The sequence below is a fragment of the Neofelis nebulosa genome, chromosome 10 (genome assembly GCF_028018385.1).
Source record: "Neofelis nebulosa isolate mNeoNeb1 chromosome 10, mNeoNeb1.pri, whole genome shotgun sequence".
NCBI classification, from domain to species: Eukaryota; Metazoa; Chordata; class Mammalia; order Carnivora; family Felidae; genus Neofelis; species Neofelis nebulosa.
This window is the reverse complement of record NC_080791.1, coordinates 46,726,890-46,752,583: the sequence shown is the minus strand read 5'-3', so window position 1 is coordinate 46,752,583 and position 25,694 is coordinate 46,726,890. Positions and strand designations below refer to the sequence as shown.

The 25,694-nt window shown below is 35.7% G+C and overlaps 1 protein-coding gene across 19 annotated transcripts in view; it reads right to left on the bottom strand.

Moving 5' to 3' along the window:
• Positions 1-548: 548 nt before the first annotated feature.
• The window catches only part of PICALM (phosphatidylinositol binding clathrin assembly protein), a 101,371-nt gene continuing 76,225 nt past the window's right edge, over positions 549-25,694 (bottom strand). For 4 of the 19 annotated variants that reach the window (XM_058687551.1, XM_058687558.1, XM_058687553.1 and 1 more), the window contains 8 exons: positions 23,778-23,909; positions 23,653-23,683; positions 23,380-23,479; positions 19,541-19,564; positions 18,073-18,132; positions 16,459-16,563; positions 3,190-3,292; positions 549-1,920 (listed from right to left, as the gene is read on the bottom strand). In XM_058687551.1, the coding sequence (XP_058543534.1) occupies positions 3,200-3,292; positions 16,459-16,563; positions 18,073-18,132; positions 19,541-19,564; positions 23,380-23,479; positions 23,653-23,683; positions 23,778-23,909 (545 nt within the window). In that variant the 3' untranslated portion in view covers positions 549-1,920; positions 3,190-3,199. Of the gene's footprint in view, positions 1,921-3,189; positions 3,293-4,126; positions 9,099-16,458; positions 16,564-18,072; positions 18,133-19,540; positions 19,565-23,379; positions 23,480-23,652; positions 23,684-23,777; positions 23,910-25,694 lie in introns of those variants that run through there. The other 15 variants (XM_058687554.1, XM_058687561.1, XM_058687563.1 and 12 more) reach the window with 7 other exon arrangements.

Genomic DNA, 25,694 nt, shown 5'->3' with positions numbered 1-25,694 from the left:
GTGAGAATGTTAAGGAAGTTAACTACAAAAGTACAATTTCCCAGTTTATATGAAAATGGTTTAATGATAGTGAAACTTAAAAACTAGTAAAGTTAACAAAGTATATTGGCTACAGATGAATTTTTTCCAACCATGGCAAATACTATGCAGATAATTATCAACACAAAGCCTTTAATCCCTCTCTCATGTACTCTGAATCCTACTTACTCTTCAATATGAAACACGATACAGTCAGAGGTTTCCTTGGCACAATAAACACATGCATTAATATGCCAAACATCAAGCATTTTCTCCCTTAAACTTACCTGACTGAAGGCATCTGATCAAAAGACATAAACAATTTTAGTAAGTAGTTTAGATTATCAATGAGTCTAAAAAGTGACACAAAAGTACAAAGAAAAATCCTTAAGGAAATTAAGTTAAAACAAATAAAATTTACATTTTATTAAATCACCAAATATAATCACCTGGGTATATTTTTATTAGCAAAAAATGATACTGATGATAAGGAAGAAGGAAAAAGGAAAAAAATGCACCTCAGACCAGAATACCATAACAAAAATTTTGTGGAAGCTGCATTTTATTTGAAAATCCACCCATTTTTGCTAACATACATTTTAATATTGTAAACAAAAATAGAATCTGCAGAGACAATGCAACAAGTATGCTTAAACTCATGTACAGAATTGCTTTCCTACAACGAACTGTCCTTCTTAAGGCCCCTCTCAACCGAAACGTTAAGATGTATTTACACAAAGCACCGATCAACAGTGCAGTTTAATTCTTCGTTAACTAAACTCTTGGCTAGACATTAACTTTAAAGATACTATTTCCCCTTATTTAAAAGGTACATGATCATAACATGGCATGAGCCAAATAAAAGGTTTCAAGGATTTTGTCCCCTTCCCTCCCCCCATAACACCTCCTAGAGTTTTACTGAAAAGAAGGAAAGTCTTGAAGTGAAAGCAATTCCTCACATTCATTTTGGAAAGGCCCTAATGTCAAATGGAAAATAATGACATGCCAAGCACAAAGCAGTAAAGTTCCTTCCCAATGCACTAATGCTGAATTTAAAATGTAGTGCTTTTCCTAGTCAGTGAACTGTTCCCTTGCAAAATCCTAGGCACAGAATTGACTATAAGGATTAATGCATTTATAATGCTTCCCTAAATCCCATAGAGACTGAGAATTCTGAAGCGATTCAGACCTATGGACTTGCCTTAAAATATTTAGTGCTCTGTATGTCAGCTGAAAAGCATTCGGAATCAGATTCATTCTTATGGATAAAAATCAAACATACTGTTTACATCCATACTCATTTTCATAAGGAGGTCTGATACAATATTAATGTTACGTAAATTGATAATCATAAATAAATACAAATACTTAAGGAATGTCTACTGCAAACTGAATATATAATTTTTTAAAAGAAAAGTTAATTTTAGTTACTGTTTCTGTGTCTGTGAGGACTGGAGAAAAGAAAGATACTGCATAATTAAGAATTATGATTTTGATCCCCCCAAAAGAGTCCTGTTGCATTACAGGAAAGGACACAGCTCTTCTCTCCAGGCAGCTTTTCCAAATACAAATTTCACACTTTCCAAATAAGGGCTTTTTTCTTGGTAGGTTACTGATTATGGGTATTAATAAGAGTTGAAAGAACTGAAGGGTTAGTCACCAAAAAGATCTTAGTCTGAAATCATGGCAATTCTCGGCTTTATAAACTGTATTGATACGTTCTCCTATATACTAGTCCCAATTTCCTTCATGGGCCTTCACTGGGTTACTGTAGCATTCTAATGGAAGAAGAGAGTTTAAGAGACAGCAGTTTGGATTTTGCTCGAAGTAAGTATTTGCTGCTTGAGCACTTGTCTTTTTGGAGTAATTCCATTCTCTTCCATCTAGTTACATAAACTGTATCTGGAAAAAAAAAAAAAAAGAGTGTAAGTTGATTCACTGCATTCTAGGAAGTCTTCTCACAAATAAAAATGCTTTGTGGCTTTTACCATTCAACTAGCCCAGAAATGTTTATAGCATGTTTATCACAACGCTGATCACCAAACTAAGTCAGTATTATCAGCTTATCATGTGTCAAAACTCAATATGTAAAGACTAACTATAGGGACTTCAAATAGATCTTTCTAATTATTAAAAACCAAGAGATGGGGAAGAAAGAATATGAACGAGCAACTTTTCAATAACAAGTTCAGAACATCTCTCCATAAACACAAATATTCTATGTGAAAAATCTCATTTAGAAAAGCAAAGTGTGAATTATTATTTACAAATGATGTCATAAAATTAGAGATAATTGAGGGAACTGTAATATGCTTACTAAATCATTTCTTTACTAATATAAATCAAAATCTCAAAGATCTACACAGGAAAAGATTTCAAATAGGGCATCACTATTTGCTCAGATACTTCACTCATGAATTCCCTTAAACTGTTCCTCCAAAGACATTACTGAAGTAGATGTGCTAATAAACTTGTCAAATCAGAAGAATACAAACTCTCAAAGATCTAGAAGCTATATACCTACACACTGGGGGTTAGAGCACCAAGAAGAACAAATTACACTGTCTTCCAACAAAAAGAGGCAGTGTGAATCAAACACAGAATCCTTCTATCAAAAAGGACAGAAATGTTCCCTTGCCCTTAATTTAAAAATAAAACAAAAGTCTGTTTTGGGGAAAATGTTACTATTTTTAAATGAAAAGGCACACATAAACATAACACTTTAAGAAACTGTTAAAATGAATTCTTCACAACTAACATTCAAGGACATTATATTAAAACTAGAGATGCTCCTAATCAAGCTCTAATCCAGTGTGTAAAATTATGTTTTCTATGCAAATCTTTTAAGACTGATGAAAATACCCAGTTTTTAAGGGTGGTATTTGATCTCATCCATCTGCTGTGGGCAGTGGATGCTCACATGTAAACATGAAAGATGGTTCTTTGATTTCACACCTTCTAATTATGTTAAAGGTATTTTCCAAAATTGTTTGTCCTTATGTCCTATTTTGATCTATTTTTATTCTTCACCTAAAGAACAGAGAAGGAGGAGGAAAAGAGAGAACCTAGAGTCCTTTAAAGAAACAAAGGAGAAGAGTGAATTGTGTTTAACACTTGATAAATTTTTAAAGTATATAAGTCCCCATCTCCCCCAACAAGCAGCAATAATACCTAAAGTGATTTATAAGAAATCCTCCAAAGAGAGCTCTGCAAAAGGGTCCTTTCCTGAAGCTCTGTGAGGACTGTGACTGGAGGGGCTGGATGCTGCCGACAGCTGGGGGAAAAGAAGACAGAGAGAGGGAAAGAAAAAAAGATCTCTGAATGACAGAACATGAAAGCAGAAAATGTAATGAAAGAAGAAGTGGTTTTTGTTTTGTCATCTTTAATAAATATAAAGGCAGCCTTTAGAGAAAATGGAATTATTAAAACAAAAGTTTCAATCACATGTCAATTTAAAGGGTATCCAAATGGCATGTGTTTTTCAGAAAACAAATTGTTTCTGAAATTCCAGAGGAATAAAGTATCTTATTCAAAAAGGTCGATAAAAGCTGACCCACAGTTAAGACTTCTATTGGAGGTGCGGGGGAGAGAAGAAGTGCTTGTGATTTTTTCCTTTTTAATTGAGGGAAGATGGCTTCGTGTATCCAGGCTACCTGTCAAAAGCTGTGCAAAGTCCAACCTCAGTCCAAACCAAATGCATCTAGCTGCCAATAGTCTTTCCTTCCTTCCTCCTAAGAGGTGGAAGGTCACACTTTTTTCACATGGGAGTTGTCTCCTGCCTGTTTCTCTGGATATGCTGTAGCTAATACATATACTAAGAGGTGAAAGTGATCTTTGAGGTCACCTAGTCTAACTGCCCACATAATACCTTGAATATAGGGAATACTTCAGATCTTTGATTCTGTTTTCTACTTTATTACATTTGTTTGATTCTTGGAATTAGCTGCTATCATTTGAGGCAAATCGTTTATTAAACTCAATAACATATCTTTAGTATTCCTTCAAAGAAAGACAGTTCCTGAAGAACAAAGATGTTCATTTTCTTATGTCACCAAACCTACTTTGAGTATTTCAAACCAAACCCGAGCCATTTTAGTTTGGAGTAAACTTTTTATTTTTTTTTTTATTTTTTTTTAATGTTTATTTATTTTTGAGACAGAGAGAGAGCATGAGTGGTTGAGGGGCAGAGAGAGAGGGAGACACAGAATCTGAGCTGTCATGGGGCTGGAACCCAAGAACCGTGAGATCATGATCTGAGCCAAAGTCGACATTAAACCGACTAAGCCACCTAGGTGCCCCTAGTTTGGAGTAAACTTTAATTTTTTTTTTTTTCTCTCCCCCTGCAAAAGAATGCAAAGGCATGCAAGCACGGGGCTATTATGAAATGAGTCGTCCTTTTAGGGATGTTCAATTGAGTACTAAATCAAAGATGATCAAGTGGGAATGGTTTCAATTCATACTTCCAACATTCAAATTCTGTAACAGATTTCAAGCCTCATAATCTGTCTTTGCTAGTTGAAGGTGATCTCATTTCTACCTTTAATTTTTTTTTAAGAAAAGCACTATAGAAAATGGATAGCCAATGACTTTCAGGCAAATATTACATCACAAGTACATGCAATTTGTTATTGTAGATGCCAAAGTCAATTTAAAAGTTGAAAAATCATCCTCAGTTATTTTAGTGGTTGAGTCATTTTCCTGATCCATACTTTGTTCTCAGAAATAAATGTTCTAAGACAATGGAAAGAGACAATGGAAAGATGATGGAATTACACAAGCAGCTACAGATGGGAGGATGGAAAAGCTCTCTGGGTTTGGGGATTCAAATAACATCCAGGTAGAGACAGATTAAGGTGCAGCTTAATTGAAAAGACGTCTCCTCCCCACTTCAATTTTGTTATTATTTTTAATGTTTATTTTTGAGAGAGACAGAGACAGAGACAGAGCATGAGCTGGGGAGGGGCAGAGAAAGAGAGAGAGAGAGGGAGACAGAATCTGAAGCAGGCTCCAAGCTCTGAGCTGTTAACAGAGCCCAACGTGGGGCTCGAACTCACGAGCCTGAGATGAGCGACTGTGCCACCCAGGCGCCCCTCCTACTCCCCACTTCAGAGCAATCATGGATGACCATTCAGAAACAAGAATGATTATACGCAAAGTGATCATCAGTCACTGAGCTGGATAGAGTCTAAGATTAACTGGGTTTCTCTCCAAAACAGATTCTTTCACTTGAAGTTAGAAATAAAAACAACAAAAATCCCTGCTTATTGTGGATAGATTGCATCCAAAATCTGAAGTCTCCTATGAGAGCCCACAGTAAAATGTCTTCTTAAATCACATGTTTTATGAGGGCAGCAGGCAGTCTGAAAACCTGCCAGTCCCAGAGGAAAATGCCCCTTCTATTCTTCTCAATGTGGAGCATACTGATAGGGAGAAGTCCCACAGGCTTACAAATAATGTTAAAGAAGATCAGTATCTTTGGAGGGGGAAAGTGCCAGTTTCTAATACTACTACTAGTCTCTTAAATTGGTAAATTTAACACGTTTATCTTACATTTATAAATATGTAGCTAAATTAAAACGTGAGAAAACAAGATCTAATACCCCTGTAGTAAGTTTCAAATCATCAATGCTCATCCCAAGCATATGAAATGATGGCCCAAATTGGTTTGGCTGACTGGAGAGTGCTAAGGGAGGGGCCACGAAACAGCCCTGGACCACCTGTACCCACCTCTTCCTGGCACCTGTACCAAAGCACAGACACACGATGCACTGGTGAGAAGTAGCCAGTTCTGAGTAGTAAATAAGGATAAAAAAGTAAAGGAAATATGCTGTAATAGCCCAATTACTGCTCAAGGAAAGGAGGAAGAACAAAAGAGCAAGACAGGGCAACAGGATCTGGTGGGAGCACCTGCAAGTAAAGGAGCTGACCCTCCTTTACTTAAGTGAGTAAATCAGAGCCTATGTAGGGCTCTAGTACTAAAATACAACTAATTTAAGAAAAAGAAAAAAATCCAACTACCTTCATTAACTGTAAAATCACCAACTTTTAAAAGTCAGCAAAAAACAAACTGTAGGTGACCATTCCAATTAAGTCCTATTACAAATATGCCATCACAAAAAGACAAAACATAGCCAATTACCCATTTATTTCAAGTAATATTCTCTATACCAATTCCCACAGACCTATAAAAAATTAGCATACCTATCACAGTCTGTTCAAATTAAACTGACCTATACCACAAAGGAGTATGCCCTTTAAAGAAAGTAGTCATTTACCGTGAGTCTAATACAGACATATTACTTACTCTTCCTTTCTCATTTTATAGGAAAATAAAATACTGAGAAGCAGTCAAAGGGCAGCACATAAACAGAAGCACTAAGATTTACAAGTAACTGATGATGGTAACTCTTAGCTGAAATTCTTCTACCCCTTCCCTCCACCCTAATCAACCTTTAAAAAATAATGTTGACATGAAAACAAAAATTCTAATGTTACCAAAAACTTTTGCTTTTATCTACAGAGCAAAGATTTTTTTGGTTGTAGGTGTGTTTCATATAATAAAGACAGAGTACAGAAAACATAAGTTATCTTTAATAAATGGCAAACACACTTAAAAGGTTTTTTTTTTTTTAAACAAAAGAATTCTACTGCTACACCAAATGTCATAAAACAAAAATGGTTACTCCCTCATTAGACTCCTGTCCAACAGCAAAGAAAGAACATTTTCAGGTTAGAACAAGAAAATAACAGCAGTCTCAGAGAGAGACTAGTCCAAATGAAAGCTTTGGAGAGAATGAAGAATTGATATTTAAGGATAAACTTCTGACATATCGTTGGCTGTGCTTAAAATTCTTAGAGAAGAAGCAACTTTGCCGCATCTTTTCTTTCCATATGAATTCTGCAGTCACCCCAAAGCCTGGGTAGCAAATAGCAATGCTGCAGAGATTCACTTTGTCTTTGGTGGAGAAGTGAAGTCAACATCTTAAGAGAAAAATGGGTATTACTTCCTTTGTCCGGGATGACAGAGTTTCAAAGAAGGATGGCATTGAATCTAATCCTGGCTTTTTTATAAAATGGAGTTTAGACTATCTAGACCTGATGTGCGTGTCTCCCTTTAAGACTATCTTGAGAATTAAAATATACATAAAGCAACCAGTATGTTGCCTGGCATAGATTAGTAGCTCAAAGGCTAATTACACCTACAATCAAATGCTCTTCTATTCTTAAATAAGAGCCCAACTCTGAATCTATGTTGCTCATATTCTTCCACTGTGTTCTCAACACTCTGTGTTTCTCTTCTAATCATTCTTATTGTACCATCAACCAGTCATTTGTTTGTCCATATTATACTCACCTTAAACGGAGAAAATATACTTTACCTGATTCTTGTTCAGAAACTAGCAACCATTTACACATAGTAAGCATTCTATAACATGTTAAATTAAAATGTTTTTTGGTGATAAAACATGCTGTGTATAAAAATAAAAATGATCTACAAAATAGGACATTAGAAATAAAACCTAGAACTTCTCTCTTAATTTTTACTTATTTAACACTTCTATTTTTGTATATTGCTGTAGGAATATATAATTTATAAATATACATACACTAAGGGTTACATGCTTAAAAAAAATATTTTCCCGATAATGCTGTACAATCAAAACACTCAGAGGCAGAAATACCAGTTATAAAACTGAACACAGAGTTACAGAACATCAGGACAGGAAGTTGTTTTTGGATAATATGAACATATGAATATGAACAGAACATGGCCAGGACACTAGTGGTGCAATTGGATCCAGTTGCATAGGAACATAAGTATACAGTGTTGCATTCTGGTATTTTATATTAAAGATAAAGCTATTCCTCCTTTGTCCCTGTGAAGTGTGGCTAAAAGGATTTCTTTACTGTGGAAGGTAGAGGGCCTGCCCTGTAGGTTTACTCTAGTACCTCTGATAACTGCTTCTTGGGTTTGTGCTCAACATAACCCCATCTTGGGTTTCTGCCCATCAGTAATATCACAAAGTTATGCCACCAGTACTCCTGTCACCCTCAAAGCACTACTCATCTTGAGGGCATTGGACTACTGCTAGAGTCTATAATAATTTACAACTGTTAATACGGAAGCAATAAGTTATTCCAAAATGGCATCTAACGTCATCTCATTAGAATTAGGGCAACCTACATTGACCAATAGTTAAAGAAAACCAAACTGGAGAAAGGGAAATAGATTACAAGATTTCCTAAACTCTGGGAGAAAATATTAACTGACCTAGCTAAAAATAAACATCCTCTGTATATCATAAGTGCTTCCTAGAGTAAGAGAAGTCCTTTTAAAGTCCTACTTAATGGGTGGGCATCACAGAACACTGGCTCAACTTAGTTGAAATAAGTGCTCACTGCTGATTCCTACTAGATTTCAACTTCTTACTCCTCAAAAACCAAAGAAAATGAAAAGCTAAGGTTTATGTCAACTGGTGCCAGAAGACAAAATAATGAAATGTGCCTATAATGTACTACTTATTTGCCATTTATTGGAAATGCAGCACTTCAGCTTGGCTAAAAAAGTTTTTCCAAACTGTCTTCCATATATGAGCTTGCTTTTGCCTGATTTATATACTGAGTTTCTACTAAAAATTTATATATTGAATATATATTGAATTCAATATATATTGAATTTCCACAAAAAAGTTTACCCCTCCCCCAAAACAGAGCAGTTTGTTTATTTGGTCCAAAAAAATATTTCAATTATTATAAACTAAAGTTTTATACTTCTGGGTAACACTATCTTCCATAAATGGTGAGCCAATTAAGGTGCTTCTGATACAGTCCTGAAGAATGATGTATCTTGGTTCTTAAGAACGATGTCCACAGTACACTGCGCATGTGGACGATCCATGCCCTAAAGCACGCTGTGCTCAGCCCGACTTCCCCATCTCACCACCGTGGCCTATGCCTGCGTATTTACATCTGATGTTGTCAGACAATAGTGAGTCGTAATTAAGGTTTCAAAGTAATGAAGTATGAATTATTTACAATCAAGATTACTTGTAATGCATGGAAAGAAATATAAACTGTATTAGAATTAGAATAAATTAAATTAGAATATGGAAATAGAGACAAGCACTGAACATGAAGCAACCTTATAAAATTTCCCTCTAAAAACAAAAAAGTTCCTTATAATAATCAACAAAGAAAAACAACAAACCTCCACATCCCTAAGTCAATTTCAAATATTTTTATCTGATTCTTATGGCAAACATAAAGTACACAAGGTAAAATTACCATTTTACAGATAAGGAAACTGAGGTCCATGCAAGTTACTTAGGCAACTTGCCCTGAAATACTGTTAGTGAGAAGGTGACACTATTGAATTGTGTCCTCCCACAAAAACATGAAGACCTAAACCCCAGGACCTATCTCTGAATGTGACCTTAGGGAAACAGCGTCTCTGCAGATGTCATCAAGTTAAGATGAAGTCGTTAAAATGGGCCCTAATACAATGACTGGTGTCTTTATAAGAGGGAAATGCCACATGCAGACAGACACAGGAGGACGCCACGTGACAGAGGCAGAGACTGAAGTGCCAACCAAAAAGTGACTGGGGCTACATCTTTCCCTCTGAAAAGAAGAAAGGAAGGATCTTACTCTGGAGGATTTGGAAGGAGCATGTCCCTGCTGACACCCTGTTTTCAGATTTCTAGCCTCCTGAACTGTGAGAATACACTTCTGTTTTAAGCCATCAAGTTTGTGGTCCACCTTGTTACAGGCAGTCCAAGGACACTTAACAGTAGACTCAAATGCAGATCTGCTGACACCAAGGCAGGTGCTTCGTTTCCTCTCTAAAATCTGCTATCCCAATTAATTTCAACTTAGCTAGAATTTATGGCTATATTTAACATACAGGGAAAAATTATAGTGAGAGTAGAGAAATAATTTTTTAAAAGGGACTTCTCTAGTAAATGTTAAACAGTCAATAAACTGTTGTGTTTTCATCTATACAGTGCTGTATATGGTCACTGATGTTCATCATGAAGATTTTGTAGAACTTTACAGTCATTCAAGATTTTAAGAATATGTTCTGGTTTCAAGACAAGAAATTAGATCTCCACTTTTTACAAAGGAAGTCCTCAGCAAAAACCCAGTAAGAAGGTCTTACTCTACAGGTTGTCTTAATATCTTCAATTGTCAGCAGATGGGACTCCTCAAATTTTTGACTGATTCACATGTGCCCTGGGGACTACAGAACCACTCTCACCTATGGTGCTAAATCCCAATTCCCAAAATAAATTTCCTTACAGTCTACCAGGCAAGAATAAATGAGCATAACACACTGCTGACAAGGCAAAAGGCCTTTTTCACAGAAATCCAGCTGGACAGATCAGCTGACAGAAGAGGCACTGCCAACACCCACAATTAATGCACCAGGAAAGTTTAAAAAAAAAAAAAGAAAGAAAGAAAGAAAAAAAGAGAAAGAAACTAAGCCCCAATAACAAAAAGAGTCACTAATTCTGACACACAAGAAAGTCATTAAAAAGGCAATTTTTTTTAAAACTTGAATTATTCCTATATCTAACAATGTTCCTATTTAGAAGGGTAAAAGGCACTCACAACAAGCCTTTGTTTCCTTTCAGACACTTAACTGATGTCAGACTTATTTAAAATTGGCCAAACTGGCCATTACAAACAAAACACAGCATCCATTTTGCATCTTTAGCCATATCCTCCATAAACAAAACTGGCAAGCCTCCATTTAAAAAAACAAACAAAAATACAACAATACCAATCAAAACCAATAAAACTTTTAAAAGCTATTTTAAAAATTAAATACCCAAGTGTAACATTCTGTTTCTCATACTGCTTTTGAGAAAATACATTGGTATGGAATCAGAGTGAGTTTCTCATACAAGGAAGTGATAAGAACATAACTAACACAACATTCACTCCCACCTCCCCCCCGCCCCGCCCCGCCTTTAGGATCTTCAACAACATCTAAACTGCCTGATATTCAATAAAAGAGTGTTATTTCACATCATAATGACTTTCAAAAGAAAACTGAAACTAACTAGATTAACTGTCTCCATGCTTCTAATAGAATAGCTGCATATTGCAATGCAGGATAAGTTTAACAAACTACTGGTCAGCAATGGACATTTCCATGTATACACCAGTAAGTATCAGTAAGATTTACATAAAACACCATTAAGAGAAGGTGTAAGAGTCCCATTCTACTCTAGTTAACAAAAAGGCACACTTGTAACTAGCCATTAAATAGTGAATAAAACTGAGAGGAAGCACAGAAGAGAAAAAAAAAAAAAATCACTAACCACAGGGAGCTGGTATTTTCCATGTAGTCAAACATGTAGGAAGATGCACTAATGTAGAACACATATATATTTTTTTAAGCTACAGTGTTGGGCATGAAACAGAACATAATCCCCATCTTTTTAAGCAACTAACAGTTACACAAAACTATCTAAAAAATACAGAATAAGCCTGCACAAAAAAATGAGATGAGAACAGGGTAAGTGTATAGAAAGTCATAATTTCACTACTATAGTGAATACTACAGTGTAGTCTATTAAAGACAATATACTAAAGAACAGAATAGTCTAGTCTGAGCTAACAGCCATCCGGAAGGTATTAGCTAACAGGCACTAATGCAGCACTTATAACCTAGATATAATGTAGGACACAGAACATATTGTTTGGAATGGCTCATTAAATGTAATAAGATGAACATATCTAGGAGGGCTGAGATACTCTCAAAAATATTAACTTTATTTAGAATAATCACAAGACCAGAAGATACAAGTAACGTTCTGGGTGAGTAACAGGACTCAAAAAGGCACTTCAAGGAGCAGGGAAAGATTTCTGGCACTAGGTGTAGTACTGGGATTTGATTAAAAGGTTCTATTTTAATGGGATTTCATTTTACATTTAAATTACCATTTCATTTACCACATACAAAGATGGTGTTGGTCTTCAAGTAAGTAGGAATCCAATTGAAAAAAGGGGCGGAGGAAATAATGAGAGAACTAAAAGGTAATTCATTAAGAAAAATTATTCTGGGGGGGGCACCTGGATGGCACAGTCGTTTAAGGGTCCAACTTCGGCTCACGTCACAATCTGTTAGTTCGAGCCCCACGTCAGGCTCTGTGCTGACAGCTCAGAGTCTGGAGCCTGCTTCAGATTCATATTCTCTCTCTCTCTCTCTCTCTCTCTCTCTCTCTCTGCCCCTCCCCCACTCGTGCTCCGTCTCTCAAAAATGAATAAACGTTAAAAAAATTTAAAAATGTAACTATCTGGTTACAGCTAGCATTTGAATGGACAAAATTAATTCAAGGGACTACCTAAGAACAATTAAAAACTAAAACATGAAAAATACTCACCTACTTCAAACATAAATAGTTTAATTGTTTTAATTATTAAAAACAGTCAATCATAGGGGAGCCACAGCGGCTCATGGCTCATGAGTTTGAGCACTGTGTTGGGCTCTATGCTGACAGTGCAGAGTCTGGAGCCTGTTTCAGATTCTGTCTCCCTCTCTCTCTGCCCCTTCCCTACTTGGGCGCTCACTTGAGCGTGCTCTCGCTCGCTCTCTCAGAAATAATAAATAAATAAACTTAAAAAAAATCAATCACAAAATTAAAAGTATCTTCATTCCTTAGGTGACAGTTGTCAAATATTTTAGGTTACAATAACCATTAGCTAACAAATTAAACCAATCTTAAACATTGCTCTAAATTATTACAGTGGTCATAAGTAAGTAAAAAGAGAGGTCAATGAGGAACAAGTAAGTTACACAACAGAAAAGGAAAGTTTTTCAACCAGATTCACTTGTTTGACAATGTTCAAAACTATTACGAGTCAGGTACTATTCTAAGAACCAGGGACACAGAAGTAAACAAGCCACATAGAAGCCTGCCTCTAGGAGGCTTACAATCTACTACAGGAGTCTCTTGTTACACTGGATGGATGGATGGATGGATGGACAGATGGATGGACGGATGGATGGATGGATGATGGATGGACAGATGGGACAGATGGGACAGATGAACAGATGTTAGATAGTGGTAAGTTCTATAAAGAAAAATAATACAGGATAAGGAAAAGAACTTTAGATCTCAGAAGTACTGAAAGGGCATGTGAGATGACTAAAGAATTAGTGAAGAATGAACACTGGGACATGTATGGAATTGTTGAGTCACTACACTATATACCTGAAACTAATATAACACTATGTGTTAACTAACTAGAATTAAAATAAAAACTTAAAGAATAAAGAATTAATCTACTTTATGACAGATAAAGGCCTTGTGGCAAAGACAGTAAGTGGCAGCAGAAAACTGGATACTTACGGAGAACTATAAAGGCATGGGAATTGAAGAACCTGAATATTCTGTTTACTCACTATTACTGTTACAAATATGGAGACTTTGTGAGGCAGCTGTTAAGCCAGAAGGAAAGCTAAGGGATGTTCACATGTTGTTATATTTAGATTCACCTCCTTATTTTTAAATATGGAGATAAGACGCTAAAAATACTGCCATATCAGATTACTGGAGTATTTATAAAATAGATTAAATTACAAGGCAAGATACACAGGGAAACTACTGCAAAAGAAACCTGAGATTAAGGGTCCCTGCAGAAGACAAGAAGGGTGGATCTAATGACAGCAGAGGAACAATTAGTAGGGCTTTGTGATGAGACACCTGGAGAACAAAGGGAGAAAAGGAATTAAAAGTAACATTAAAAGATTTAGGATTCTGCCGTTCAACTGATTCAAACTGACTGAAGCTTTTTTGAGTCACTTCATTGCCCCCTGATTTGTTTTCCTGGTTATCCATTTGCTTCCTTTATGTGCTTTCTTTAATCTATAATATTCAAAGTTAAGTACTCACATCAAATTTGATTTCTTAACTGGAAGAAATCAGTTAATTATTATCAGCAATAATAGAGCATTATTGCTCTAATGTTTTCATTTCTTTTCTCTTTTGACATAATTTGATTAGGAAAAGGTAGTTCTGCCACTGTCTCTCTTCGTGACATGAAAATTCTAGCATGTTTTTTGATGTTTCATGTTTGCAAATTTTGGTGTTATGTGGATTTTAGAAGGCAACAGTATATAAAACCTGGATTAAGAGCAGATGCTAGGGAGTCAGCACTTTTTATAAAGGTAGATTTTTACTATGATTTTTTTAACCATATATTTTTTTAAAAAAGCAAAATTCATACAAAATGTTTCAGGAAGGTTGAAAGCATTCCCTACAACTATAGATGTTCTTGACATTTATAGTAGTTATATCCTGAAATGTGTAAATGTAGTTTATAATCCAGCAGGAAACTCAAAAGACTGGCAGAGTGGGTCAGTGCTACATGCTAGTAGAATAGCCATATGGACTCAGTCCCATTAGTACAGAGGCAGAGTGATACAAATGAGCACTGCACCAGAAATGCCCTCATTTCCCTCATTCCTGGGGATAGTTGCATTTCACCATTTACTTGGCTGAAGAACGTTTCCAAGTCTCAGCTTTCTCTATCAGAAAAATAGGATGGTCAGCCCATCCACCTTAAGTATTATGTTGAGAAGAGGGTGAAACAGTAAGTGCCTGCAAACAGTCTGGCGTTATCCAAGCTTAAGTTTATGAAGTATTATGTTTCCGAGACAGGAGCCTGCAAGATAAGACCCAGACTGGGGATACAGGGTTTAGTCACACATCAGGGAAAAATTACTGTAGTCAGTAGTTCCTGGTAAATGTATAGCTCTGGACTGTAGCTTTTTCTCTTAAATACATTTCAGGTGCTAATCACTTAGTCCAATCAGCAAAAAAAATAAAAGTAATTTTTAAAAATAAATGATACTGGGGCCCCTGGGCGGCTCAGTTGGTTAAGCATCCAACAACTTCGGCTCAGGTCATGATCTCACAGTTCATGAGTTCAAGCCCTGCGTCGGGCTCTGTGCTGACAGCTCAGAACCTGCTTCAGATTCTATGTCTGCCCCTCTCTCTCTGTCCTTCCTCCCTGTGTGCTTGCTCTCTTAAAAGTAAATAAACATTAAAAAAATTTTTTTAATTAAATAAATGATACATATCTGAAGTTAAAAGTATAGATAACAAAGAAAAAACTGAAAAAGAAAAAAACAGAAAAACAAAATGACATGAGGAAGACATATAATCTCAAGAAAACATCTACACCAACAGTTAGGGAAATCATCAACATTTTAAAAGATTATCAAAATCTAATATATTTCTTTCTTTAGCAAGTTAAGTCAGTACTTAGGCCTACTACTGGTAAAAGAAGGGAAAGAAAGGTATACATATCCATAATCCATCTTATAAAAACAAATACATACGAAATAAGTGACTTATAAAAAAGTTATGGCTGCATCAAGTACCCTTACTCCCAGCAACCTTCATGGTAAATACTCTGATAAACAAACAGGAAGATCACTTTAACATGGAAAAAAGAGGCAAGAGGGTAAATACATGAATTGCAAAGAACATGGATTTTACCTTTTAATCAGAACGAAATTCACTACCCATTCCAAGTTACTGGTACTCCCTAAGATGCTAATTTATGAAATGAGTTAAATTCTTCAAAAGGGCTGAAAAACAAAAGGATCGATCCCCTTGTGATAGAAAAAAAATTCTATCACTTCCTGAGTGTCTCATCCACTAGTATGCCAGAAAGAAGGGACTAACAAATTTCATAGCTCTCCTACCCATAATGAGGAGAAACTTTCAAAAAACAAAACAAAACAAAAAATCCAGATTCCTCTAATGCTAACAAAAATGGGATGAAAAACAAACAGTATTTGGGGTGAATTTTCAGGACCTGGGAGAGGGTCTACGAAACATCTGAAAAGTCTCTCCTTCAAAGAAATTAGGTCAGCATGGCATTTCAACTTTTTGTTTGTTTCTTTGTTTGCCTTCCTCCCCACACCCCCCCACCCCCACCCCCACCAGTTTGTGTTTAAATACAATCCTCAGTGGCAGGAAGTTATCTAATAAAAAAAATAACATTCACATCTTTTTGTAGACTTGTCTTGTGGTACAAACATCTCAAGGGCAACATCTTTCGTGTAGCACCATTCAAACCAAGGCACTGGAGCTCAGTTTCTAGGGTTCACAAAGGAGAGCAAGCCAGAATCATGAACAGAAAGTAGGTTCCTTAATCTCAGAAAAACCACCCTCTGGATTGACCAACTACAAATTATCAAGAATTTTTCACCTTTAATGTTTGTAATCTGCTTGTGCTTTCCTTCCAAATAATATTCTTAAAAGCTCTTAGATGATAAAGAGGCAAACAAGACAACATCCACCATCAGTGGGGAAAAAACACTAATAGCTTGTTTCTCAAAGTTGTATAAGAGGAATTCTTAGTATTATATTCTTTCTACATCAAGCACATTAAAAGTTACATATGGCACATTAATACCTGTGCTCCTGATACAGGACCAAAGGGGTTTGGTGGTCTCATGACAGGCTGGCTATATATTAAGGTTGGTTGTGTCATTACAGGTACACTTCCCATTTGAGGAGGCTAAAAAAATAGAAAAATATTAAGTTAAATGATGTTGACGGACATCTTCCTTAAGTAGTACACAAGAAGGATGTCAATAATGAAAAATACTAGTACTTTTGCTTTAACTCAAAGGAAAAATTCTTGTAAATACAGCTACAAATTCTTAAGAGCTTTTTTTAAGTCTTTAATGTACTCACTTCTAAAGTTTGTTGTTATTTTTTAAAAAAAGCTTAAATTTAAGAAAAACATAAATCTTACTACAGTATGACAGAGAAAGCAATTCAAACCAATCCAAAATTTCCAAATTTGTCAGTTTTAGATACAGGAAAACTTAAAAAACTGTAAAATAGTGAAGCTATTTCAAAGTAAACTGCCTTTGTATATTAGATCAAGTTCTTACATCATTATGCAAATAATCACAAGTGAATAGAGTTGTTTCTTTGAAGAGGTTTACTCTCTATGGCTCTTTAACTTTATTTCTGCTACTGTTAGGGAGAACCAAGAAGAGGTTTAAACCAAGAAGAGGTTTAAATAACACATGAAGAGCTTAGTTCATTCTATAACTGAAAACAGAATCACAACCAACCATCTGTTTTTTTAAAAATCACCACTCCATGGTATAAAATCAGCATAAGTAAGTGACCAAACAGAACATACACAGACCACTATGTTATTTTGGTTAAAATGCCATACTCTCAAGTCTTATCTTTCCATAAGTTCTATTTAACCTTTCAACTAAATTCCTATTTATAGCAAGAGCTTCACTTTAACCTGTGAGATTTTGTGCACACTCCTTTCTTCTATAGTAACCACCCATCCAAAAGCTGTGAAACTTCTTCATATGTGGGAAACAAGCTACTTCCAGAAGATGTAAATAAAGAAGTAGCACAGAGTCCGCAGTAACAATACCAAGGAAGGTGGTGCTGTCTCCTACTGGTAACAGTACCTCAAACATGTAGGGGGGGGTGGGGTTGAAGCCACTTACCTCCATTTCTTATCTAAGTGAGTGTATATATTAAGAAAGCTAGGAGAGTAAAGGCACTGTAGAATGTGGATTGTAGGCAGCTCAAAGGTTTAAAGGACTATTTCTGTATGGTAGCAATCACTGTCAAAGGAAAGTTTCTCTGGCCTTTACTGGACTGAATTTGCCCCAGTACAATTCAACAAATGTAATTCCTGCCCTTCCCCTACAGTATTAAGGTTTTTATAAGACTTCAATGGTATCAATGTAAGGTCACACAAACAGTTGGAGTTAAAATTAATGTTTAAAAGAGTTTGTAATGAAGTAGAAAATGCTTCGCAAAGTTATGAGGGAAAAAATAAGCTAAGTAATACTGGGAAAATTCATAAACAGTATCAGCTGTATAATGACTATTCTAGAAATATTTATGAAACCAATGCTGTAAGATTCTGTGTTAGGCACTAAGAGTATGTGTGGCACTAAGTGCTTTTTTTAGTTAAGTTTGTATAAATGCATGTTAAACATGAATTAATCTATTTTCAAAATGTGTCTAGAAAGATACTTACGATTCCATATCCTATCATGCCTGTTGGTGTAGTAGCAGGATAGGCCATTACAGGGGGTGCCTGACATGGTGAAGAAAAAATAAACAAGGATGTATATAACTTATGTGTGTCAACTGAGTACATGGAATTAATAGCTTGTGGTTCCACTAAAAAGAATTGCTAAGACAGCTGTGATTAAATGTGACACTTGTGATCATTAATAACTGTCAATTAATGCTCAATGAAAAAGAGTGTCTTGAAATTAGCAGAAAAGCAGAATTATTAGAAAGAAAAAAATACCATGTAAACTTAGATACAACAGTGATCTAAAATTTCTATGAGCTTTTTACAGCTTTAAAAATCTTCAGATTTTAAAAAATATTCAAGATTCTAAAAGTTAAAGTCCATCACTATCAGTAGCATAAAAAATGTTTACCTAGAAAAAGTTGTATTACTGAATGTTTTCCTAGGTACTTCATTTTTTGAGCAAGAAAAAATAATTTTTAAAGATCCCCAATCAAATAATAACCTGATCTTCCAAAAAATTAGTTTCTAAAGACCTCATTTACTCTTTTCAAAGAGCCCCAAAGATTTCAAAACACTACTGAATAGGACTATTTCTATGACGCACACAGTTCTTAACATGGAGTACGTACATTAGCATTCCTTCTAATCTACTCTATAAATTACTTAAACTATCTTCTGCAAAGCACCAATTTGGAGGAGCAATACATTTTTAAATCTGTTTACGCTTTAATGCTTAAAAAAGCCACCTAGCCCTAGGATGTTTAAGTTCCCTTTTTCCTCCTACTTTAACTCATGCTCTGTAAATATACAATCTGAGCACAGAAATCATTTTAGATATATTTGCTGTCTTAACAACATTCCCTGTGTGTATCTTATAATGAAAACTGAAACTGAATACAGGAGAAAGACCAATAACACTGCTGAAACATAAAAAATAACTGAAATTTTATGGCAATTTGAACATATGCATGGAGAAGTTAAATGAAGCATAACTAAAGTGAACAGTTAAAAGTTGAGTATTTGAGTAAGCATGTAGGACTTATTGGTCTCTCCCTACTTAAAAACCGAGAGCTGCAAGAGCAGTAGACAAACTGCCAAGTACAGCAGAAGCCTGTAAGATTTCATGCAATTGTTATTGTCAACATTACCACAATCAACATTTCCCTTCATTCAGAAATCATCAAGTGCATAGTGGCAGCACAGATACACACACAGACACCCAGCCATCTGGCAGCAAATGGCAGAATATTAAGCAAGAAAAAAAAATCTGTATTTCCCATGCCACCATCAGAATCAATTCTGCAACACATCCATGAAATCAGTAGATGCTAGAAAGAATTTTTGGCACATTGAAAATCTGAATGTGAAAACAAGTAATAGCTAGAAGGTTATGAGATTCGGCTACAGCAGTGGTTAATAGCATGCCAATTTATTGCAAAAAGGCTAGTTTTTGGTCACTTACGTATTGTGGAAAATGCATGCCATTCTGTTTTTCCCAGGAAGAACAATTACATAATGCAATAACACTGGATTAGAACAAGTACTTACACAACAGAAAATACACAGAGCATTTTAGTTCACATGTACATTCACTAACTACCTAAAATCTCTTGTATTTCCAAAATCTAATGGAAGAACACCTAAACTAAAACACTATCAAGGTTACTAGGAAAATTTAGTCTCCAGCATAATCCCCTTACATACCTAATAGTTTACTATTACAAGTATCATAAAACATAAATGCAAAATTCATTGCATCCCATGAACAGGGTTGCATGTCTACCATAGAAAAAAAGCAAGCAGTAATTAAAAGTAATTAAAACCATATCTACTAATAAAATACCAATGAATTTTTTAATTAAAAAATGTTCAAAAACCTTGACAGTGTTTATGGATTAATAAAAAGGTTAGAAATGTAAAGACATGTCATAAGCAGCAGTTTATCTAAGTTGTGAATCACATCACCAGCCCTATATGTTAGTCATTAAAAGGAAACTCTATGAAATACATACATACAAATTTTAACATTTTAACAAAATTCTTAAGAGATGACACACATTGACACAATACCATAAATATCATCAACTTACATACAAATTCCAAATGGCTAAATGCCTATTCCATTCTGGTAGTCAATCTTAAGTCAAGTGCTGTCTACAAACTTCTAATATTTCATATAGTCTAATACTAATTTTATAACAAAATATTCATTGTATTTTCATATCAGCATTTGGATTTATATCAGGTCTCATGTATTATCAATGTACAATTCACACCTGAGGCTACAAAATCCACTAAACTAACCTCTTGTCATCCCCTGGTCAGTGAGGTATGTTATAGTGTGGATAAACACTGGATTCAGAGTCAGAAGGAATGGATTTAAACTAAAATCTGCTTTCTAGAGGCTTTGTACTTAAAAAAAAACAACAAAAAAACAAAAAAACTGCATAACTTTATTCCTATAATTGGGATGATACCTATTCAAACTTCCCAAGAATGTACTGTTAACAGACTCAAGATAGTGAGTGTATACGTATGTGTAAAAACCTAACAAGCTACTTAACTGCAAGGATATATTAGTAGTAATGGCAGTGAACCTTATCAATGAAAAACTGTTGCCTTAAAAAGGTAGCTAAATTTCCTTGTTATTTTCCAATTAAGAAGATGGATTGGATGGAATGGATTTCAGCTAAAATCTGCTTTACAGATGCTTTGTACTTAAAGTACTTTGTACTTAAAAAAAAATTGAACAACTTTATTCTTATAATTGGAATGGTATCAATTCAAACTTCCCCAAGAATGTACTATTAACAGATTCAAGACAGTGAGTGTATATGTATGTGTAAAAACTTAACAAGCTACTTAAATGCAAGGATTTATTAGTAGTAATGGCAGTGAACCCTCAATAAAAAACTGAAAAATTGTTGCCTTAAAAAAGGTAGCTAGGGGCGCCTGGGTGGCTCAGTCGGTTAAGCGTCCGACTTCAGCTCAGGTCACGATCTCGCGGTCAGTGAGTTCGAGCCCCGCGTCGGGCTCTGGGCTGATGGCTCGGAGCCTGGAGGGTGCTTCCGATTCTGTGTCTCCCTCTCTCTCTGCCCCTCCCCTGTTCATGCTCTGTCTCTCTCTGTCTCAAAAATAAATAAACGTTAAAAAAAAAAAATTAAAAAAAAAAAAAAGGTAGCTAAATTTCATTGTTATTTTCCAATTAATTTTCCAATTAAGAAGACTAGAGCTGGGGCGCCTGGGTGGCTCAGTCGGTTAAGGGGCCGACTTCGGCTCAGGACATATCTCGCGGTCCATGAGTTCGAGCCCCGCATCAGGCTCTGTGCTGATAGCTCAGAGCCTGGAGCCTGCTTCTGTTTCTGTGTCTCCCTCTCTCTCTGCCCCTCCCCCATTTGTGCTCTGTCTCTCTGCCTTTCAAAAATGAATAAATGTTAAAAAGAAATTAAAAAAAAAAAAAAAAAAAAGAAGACTAGAGCTAACAAAACTTTTTGGGTATTGTCACAAATTTTATCAGCACACTATTTTTAGCTCAGCCCTAGTAATTTTAACATATGATCAACCCCAGGAGAAACAGGGTAGTGCTCTAGAAGGGATTTAATAACAAGTGGCTGTAACAAGGGTAATGGTGGTCTCTAACAACATCAGGAAGGCTACAATGTGTAATCAAAATGCTTCTATTCACAGTTATAAGAAAGCATGTTTTAAATTTTTCTATGAGAAAAATTTTCTATGAGAAAAAATTGGTTTTCTCTGATGCAGGAAAACTTATCGCACTGATGAAAACAGCAGCTGACCAAGGATGGGGGGGGACAGCCACAAAGCTAACTCTGGTACAACCATACTTCATAGTGATTAAAAATATGTGGGGTGACTGGGTGGTTCAGTCGTTAATGATCTGTATTCGGCTCAGGTCATGATCTCACGGTTCATGACCTCAAGCCCCGCCTTAGGTGAATTGGAGCCACTGCTTCAGGGTAAAAAACAACCAAAAACCAAAAACCAAAAACCAAAAAACACATGAGCCCCTGCCTTGGGTGAGCCCTGCTCCTTCCCCCCGCCTCTCTCTCCAGCCTCTTGCTCACTTGCGCCCTCCTTTCTCTCTCAAAAAAATTAGGACTTCTTCAGTACTAGATGGTAACTACTTAGCATATACAATTAATCCTCATTTTTCACGGATTATGTATTTACAAACCTGCCTACTTGCTAACATTTATTTGTGATCCCCAAAGCAACATTTGTGGTGTTTTTGAGGTCACTGACAGACATGCATAGAGTCGTGAAAAATCTGTTGCCCAACGCCTTTGTTCCCACCTAAAGGTGACCAAGGTGAGGTTCTGCCTCCGAGGGTGGGGAACAGGGCAGGGTACTGCAAGCAGCTCTGACTCTGACTATGGCTTGAGTCTCAAGTCTGGCACTTGTCAGTGCAGCAGCCTCAAGTAAGTAAGTCACTTAACACTTATGAACTGCATTTTCTTTTTTGTAAAATAAATTTAAAAAAATAGCATCTACTAGAATGAGTTTGATTAGGATTTAAAATTATAATATTTGTAAGGATTGTGTATGTGTTGATTCTCCTAATTTGCTGCACTTATGTTGTTAAAGTAACACAACACAAAATCAATGATTGCTAAACCATTACTAGAGGAAATAGGTATGTGCGTGTGAACCTAGCAATGGTCAGTGCTCAGGGGATTTTAAGAATATAATTACAGCAAATAAGGAAAACCAACTGTATGAACTATTTGACAATATTAACAAAAACCAAGCAATGTATAGTTTCTTTACCAATGGTGAGATCAAAAAAATACTAAAGATTTTATATTCTAGATAAATAATAGATTTGAGACCAGCAGTAGAGGGTAATGCTTAAAAGCATTAATCATTAACTGCTCTGAGGTTAGACTGCCTGGGTTCTAAAAATTCACCCAATCACTTAAGAACTCTGGGAGCCTAGGCATATTATGTAACAACACTGTGTCTCCATTTCCTCATCTGAACACTGGGGACAGTAATAGTTACTACCACGTAAGGTTAATTTGAGGATTATACAAAACAAAGCCACATATTATTTATTGAATGATGCCTGCAACAGAGGAACCTTTAAATATATGTTAGCTACTAAAATGTACTTGGAAAAGATAGTCAAACAGATTCCTTTAAAAACAAAACAAGAACAAGTTTCTTATATTTCTAAAACTGAATAAACAATCTTTCCACTTAAAGTTATCACTTTAAAAACATTTTCATGTCACACATTCACCTAAATTATTCTCGTTACTGTGAGATTTTTCAACTCACCATTGTTGCAGCATTCCAAGCAGTTGTTGGTGCAACCTTTGGTTGCCAGTTAGATCCTCCAGTTAGCTTCTTTTCACCTGGCTGACTCCAATTTACATCACTTTAAATAAACATAAGTGAGAACATTAAATGTCTGTAATTATAAACGTTCTTTCCTATACATTGAGATTGAACAAAAAGATGTAGGTTTGGCATCTCTACACATACTTTGGAGATGAAAGCCAAATCAACTTTTAAATGGTACATGAGAAAATAACACAAATAAACACTCACTTCTTAGTGGTTCCATTTCCAATGCCAAGATCTATGACAGGAGAAAAAGAAAGCATTTAAAAACCAGACTCATTTTTAATACAGCTTATTTTAAAGTAGATTAAAAGAATCCAAACAATACTTACTGCCCACAAGGTTTGCTAAGGATGAATCCAAGTCATCAGATACTAACTTGTTAGGTGGAAGTTTGGCAACAGGAAGACTCTGGTTCTGAGAAGCCACTGTTGGTTTGAGAAGTCCACCTAGTTCATCAAAGCCTTAAAGTTACAAACAGACGAAATAGGATATGTAAGGGACTTTATGGTGCTACAGCTTTCTAAAGGAGATCTTTGCCTTTTCTACTCGTTTCTTTGTTGGAAAAGTCCACCAGAACATTGGACATTAATAAATGTCCTTAAATGAAAAAAGGGAGAAATGCGTCATTTGATTCACGAAGTGACTGAAAAGGCAAATTTGCTTTGATAGAAATCATGTCTTACTTCATGACAAAATTGTATTAAGGTTATAAGGATGAAGAAAGAGGCGCCTGGGTGGCTCAGTCAGTTAAGTGTCCGAATTCAGCTCAGGTCATGATCTCACAGTTCGTGGGTTCAAGCTCCACATCAGGCTCTGTGCTGACAGCTCAGAGCCTGAAGTCTGCTTCGGGTTCTGTGTGTCTCTCTCTCTCTCTCTCTGCTCCTCCTCTGCTTGTTCTCTCTCTCTCTCTCTCAAATACAAATAACAAACATAATAAATAATAAAAAAAGAGAGATGAAGAAAGAAGGATTCAGGTAAACAATTTTTATTCCAAAGTTGTGAAAGAGGAGGGAATAGAATGTAATTCTCCCCCTCGCTCGGAAAATTTTCTGAAGACTCACATACACCTGAAGAAATATAGATAAAAATACATCCCTGTAACTCTGAAAAGTTTTTCTTCTAAGAAATATCTCCTAGACCTCTTTACATTCTCCAGCGTGGAGAATGTAAGGTATCTGTAAACCAGTATGTTACAAGCAAGTGAAAATGAACTGCCTGATCATCACTTTTCCTCTATTTAAAACCAGCTAACCTAAATTACACTGAAGAAACCGCTAATGCCCCAATTGGATGAAAACATCTAGTAAACAAGAACACTGCTTAGAAATGTAAATAAAATAAAATTCCTTAAGGTTCTCTACCAAAGCGAGAAGAGAAGGTAAAGCAAATCCAAACAAACACACTAAAGAACACAATAATAGCGGGATCTAGGGGGCGCCCGGGTGGCTCAGTCCATTAAGCATGAGACTTGATTTCAGCTCAGGTTATGATTTCATAATTCAGGAGTTCAAGCCCTGTAGTGAGATTCTCTGCTCTATCAGCACAGAGCCTGCTTCGGATTCTCTCTCCCTCTCTCTCTGCCCCTCCCATGCTTGCTGGTTCTCGTTCTCTCTCTCTCTCAAAATAAATAAAGCAACACACACACACACACACACACACACACACACACACACACACACACAGCATGATCTAGAAATAAGAATTTGAAAAAGAAAGTCACCAAAAATGGTGGTTTACAAACTATGAACAGTTGATCTCTACTTCCTTTATCCTTCATCTCAGAAAGACAAACTCAAAAGGAAAAAGTCAAATGCATCAAAAAATATAATTATAAAACTACTAGTACGTAGAAAAAAAATCTTAGTTCATACATATTCTTTATAAGCCTGCTTCCTATTTATACATACAACTAATTATATATAAAATTAAAAACACCTCAATGTTTCTTTAAATGGTATGAACTTAATTACTAACCAAAATCAAAGGTCATCGCGTAGTAAGAATAGTCAATTTTATGGAACTCTTATTAATCTTTACAAACTTCAAATTAACAAGATATTATATGAAAACAAATGGAAACCTGGCTCTACAAATTTACAGAAGTTCTTTTAAGACAAATGAACAAGCATACTATAAAAAGAATCATCCTTAAAATAACAAAAAGCCCCCACAGATCTGATCCATTCTAGCTGTTTATACATGGACTATCTCAACCAGTCAAGGTACCACAGGTTTTCTTTTCCTTG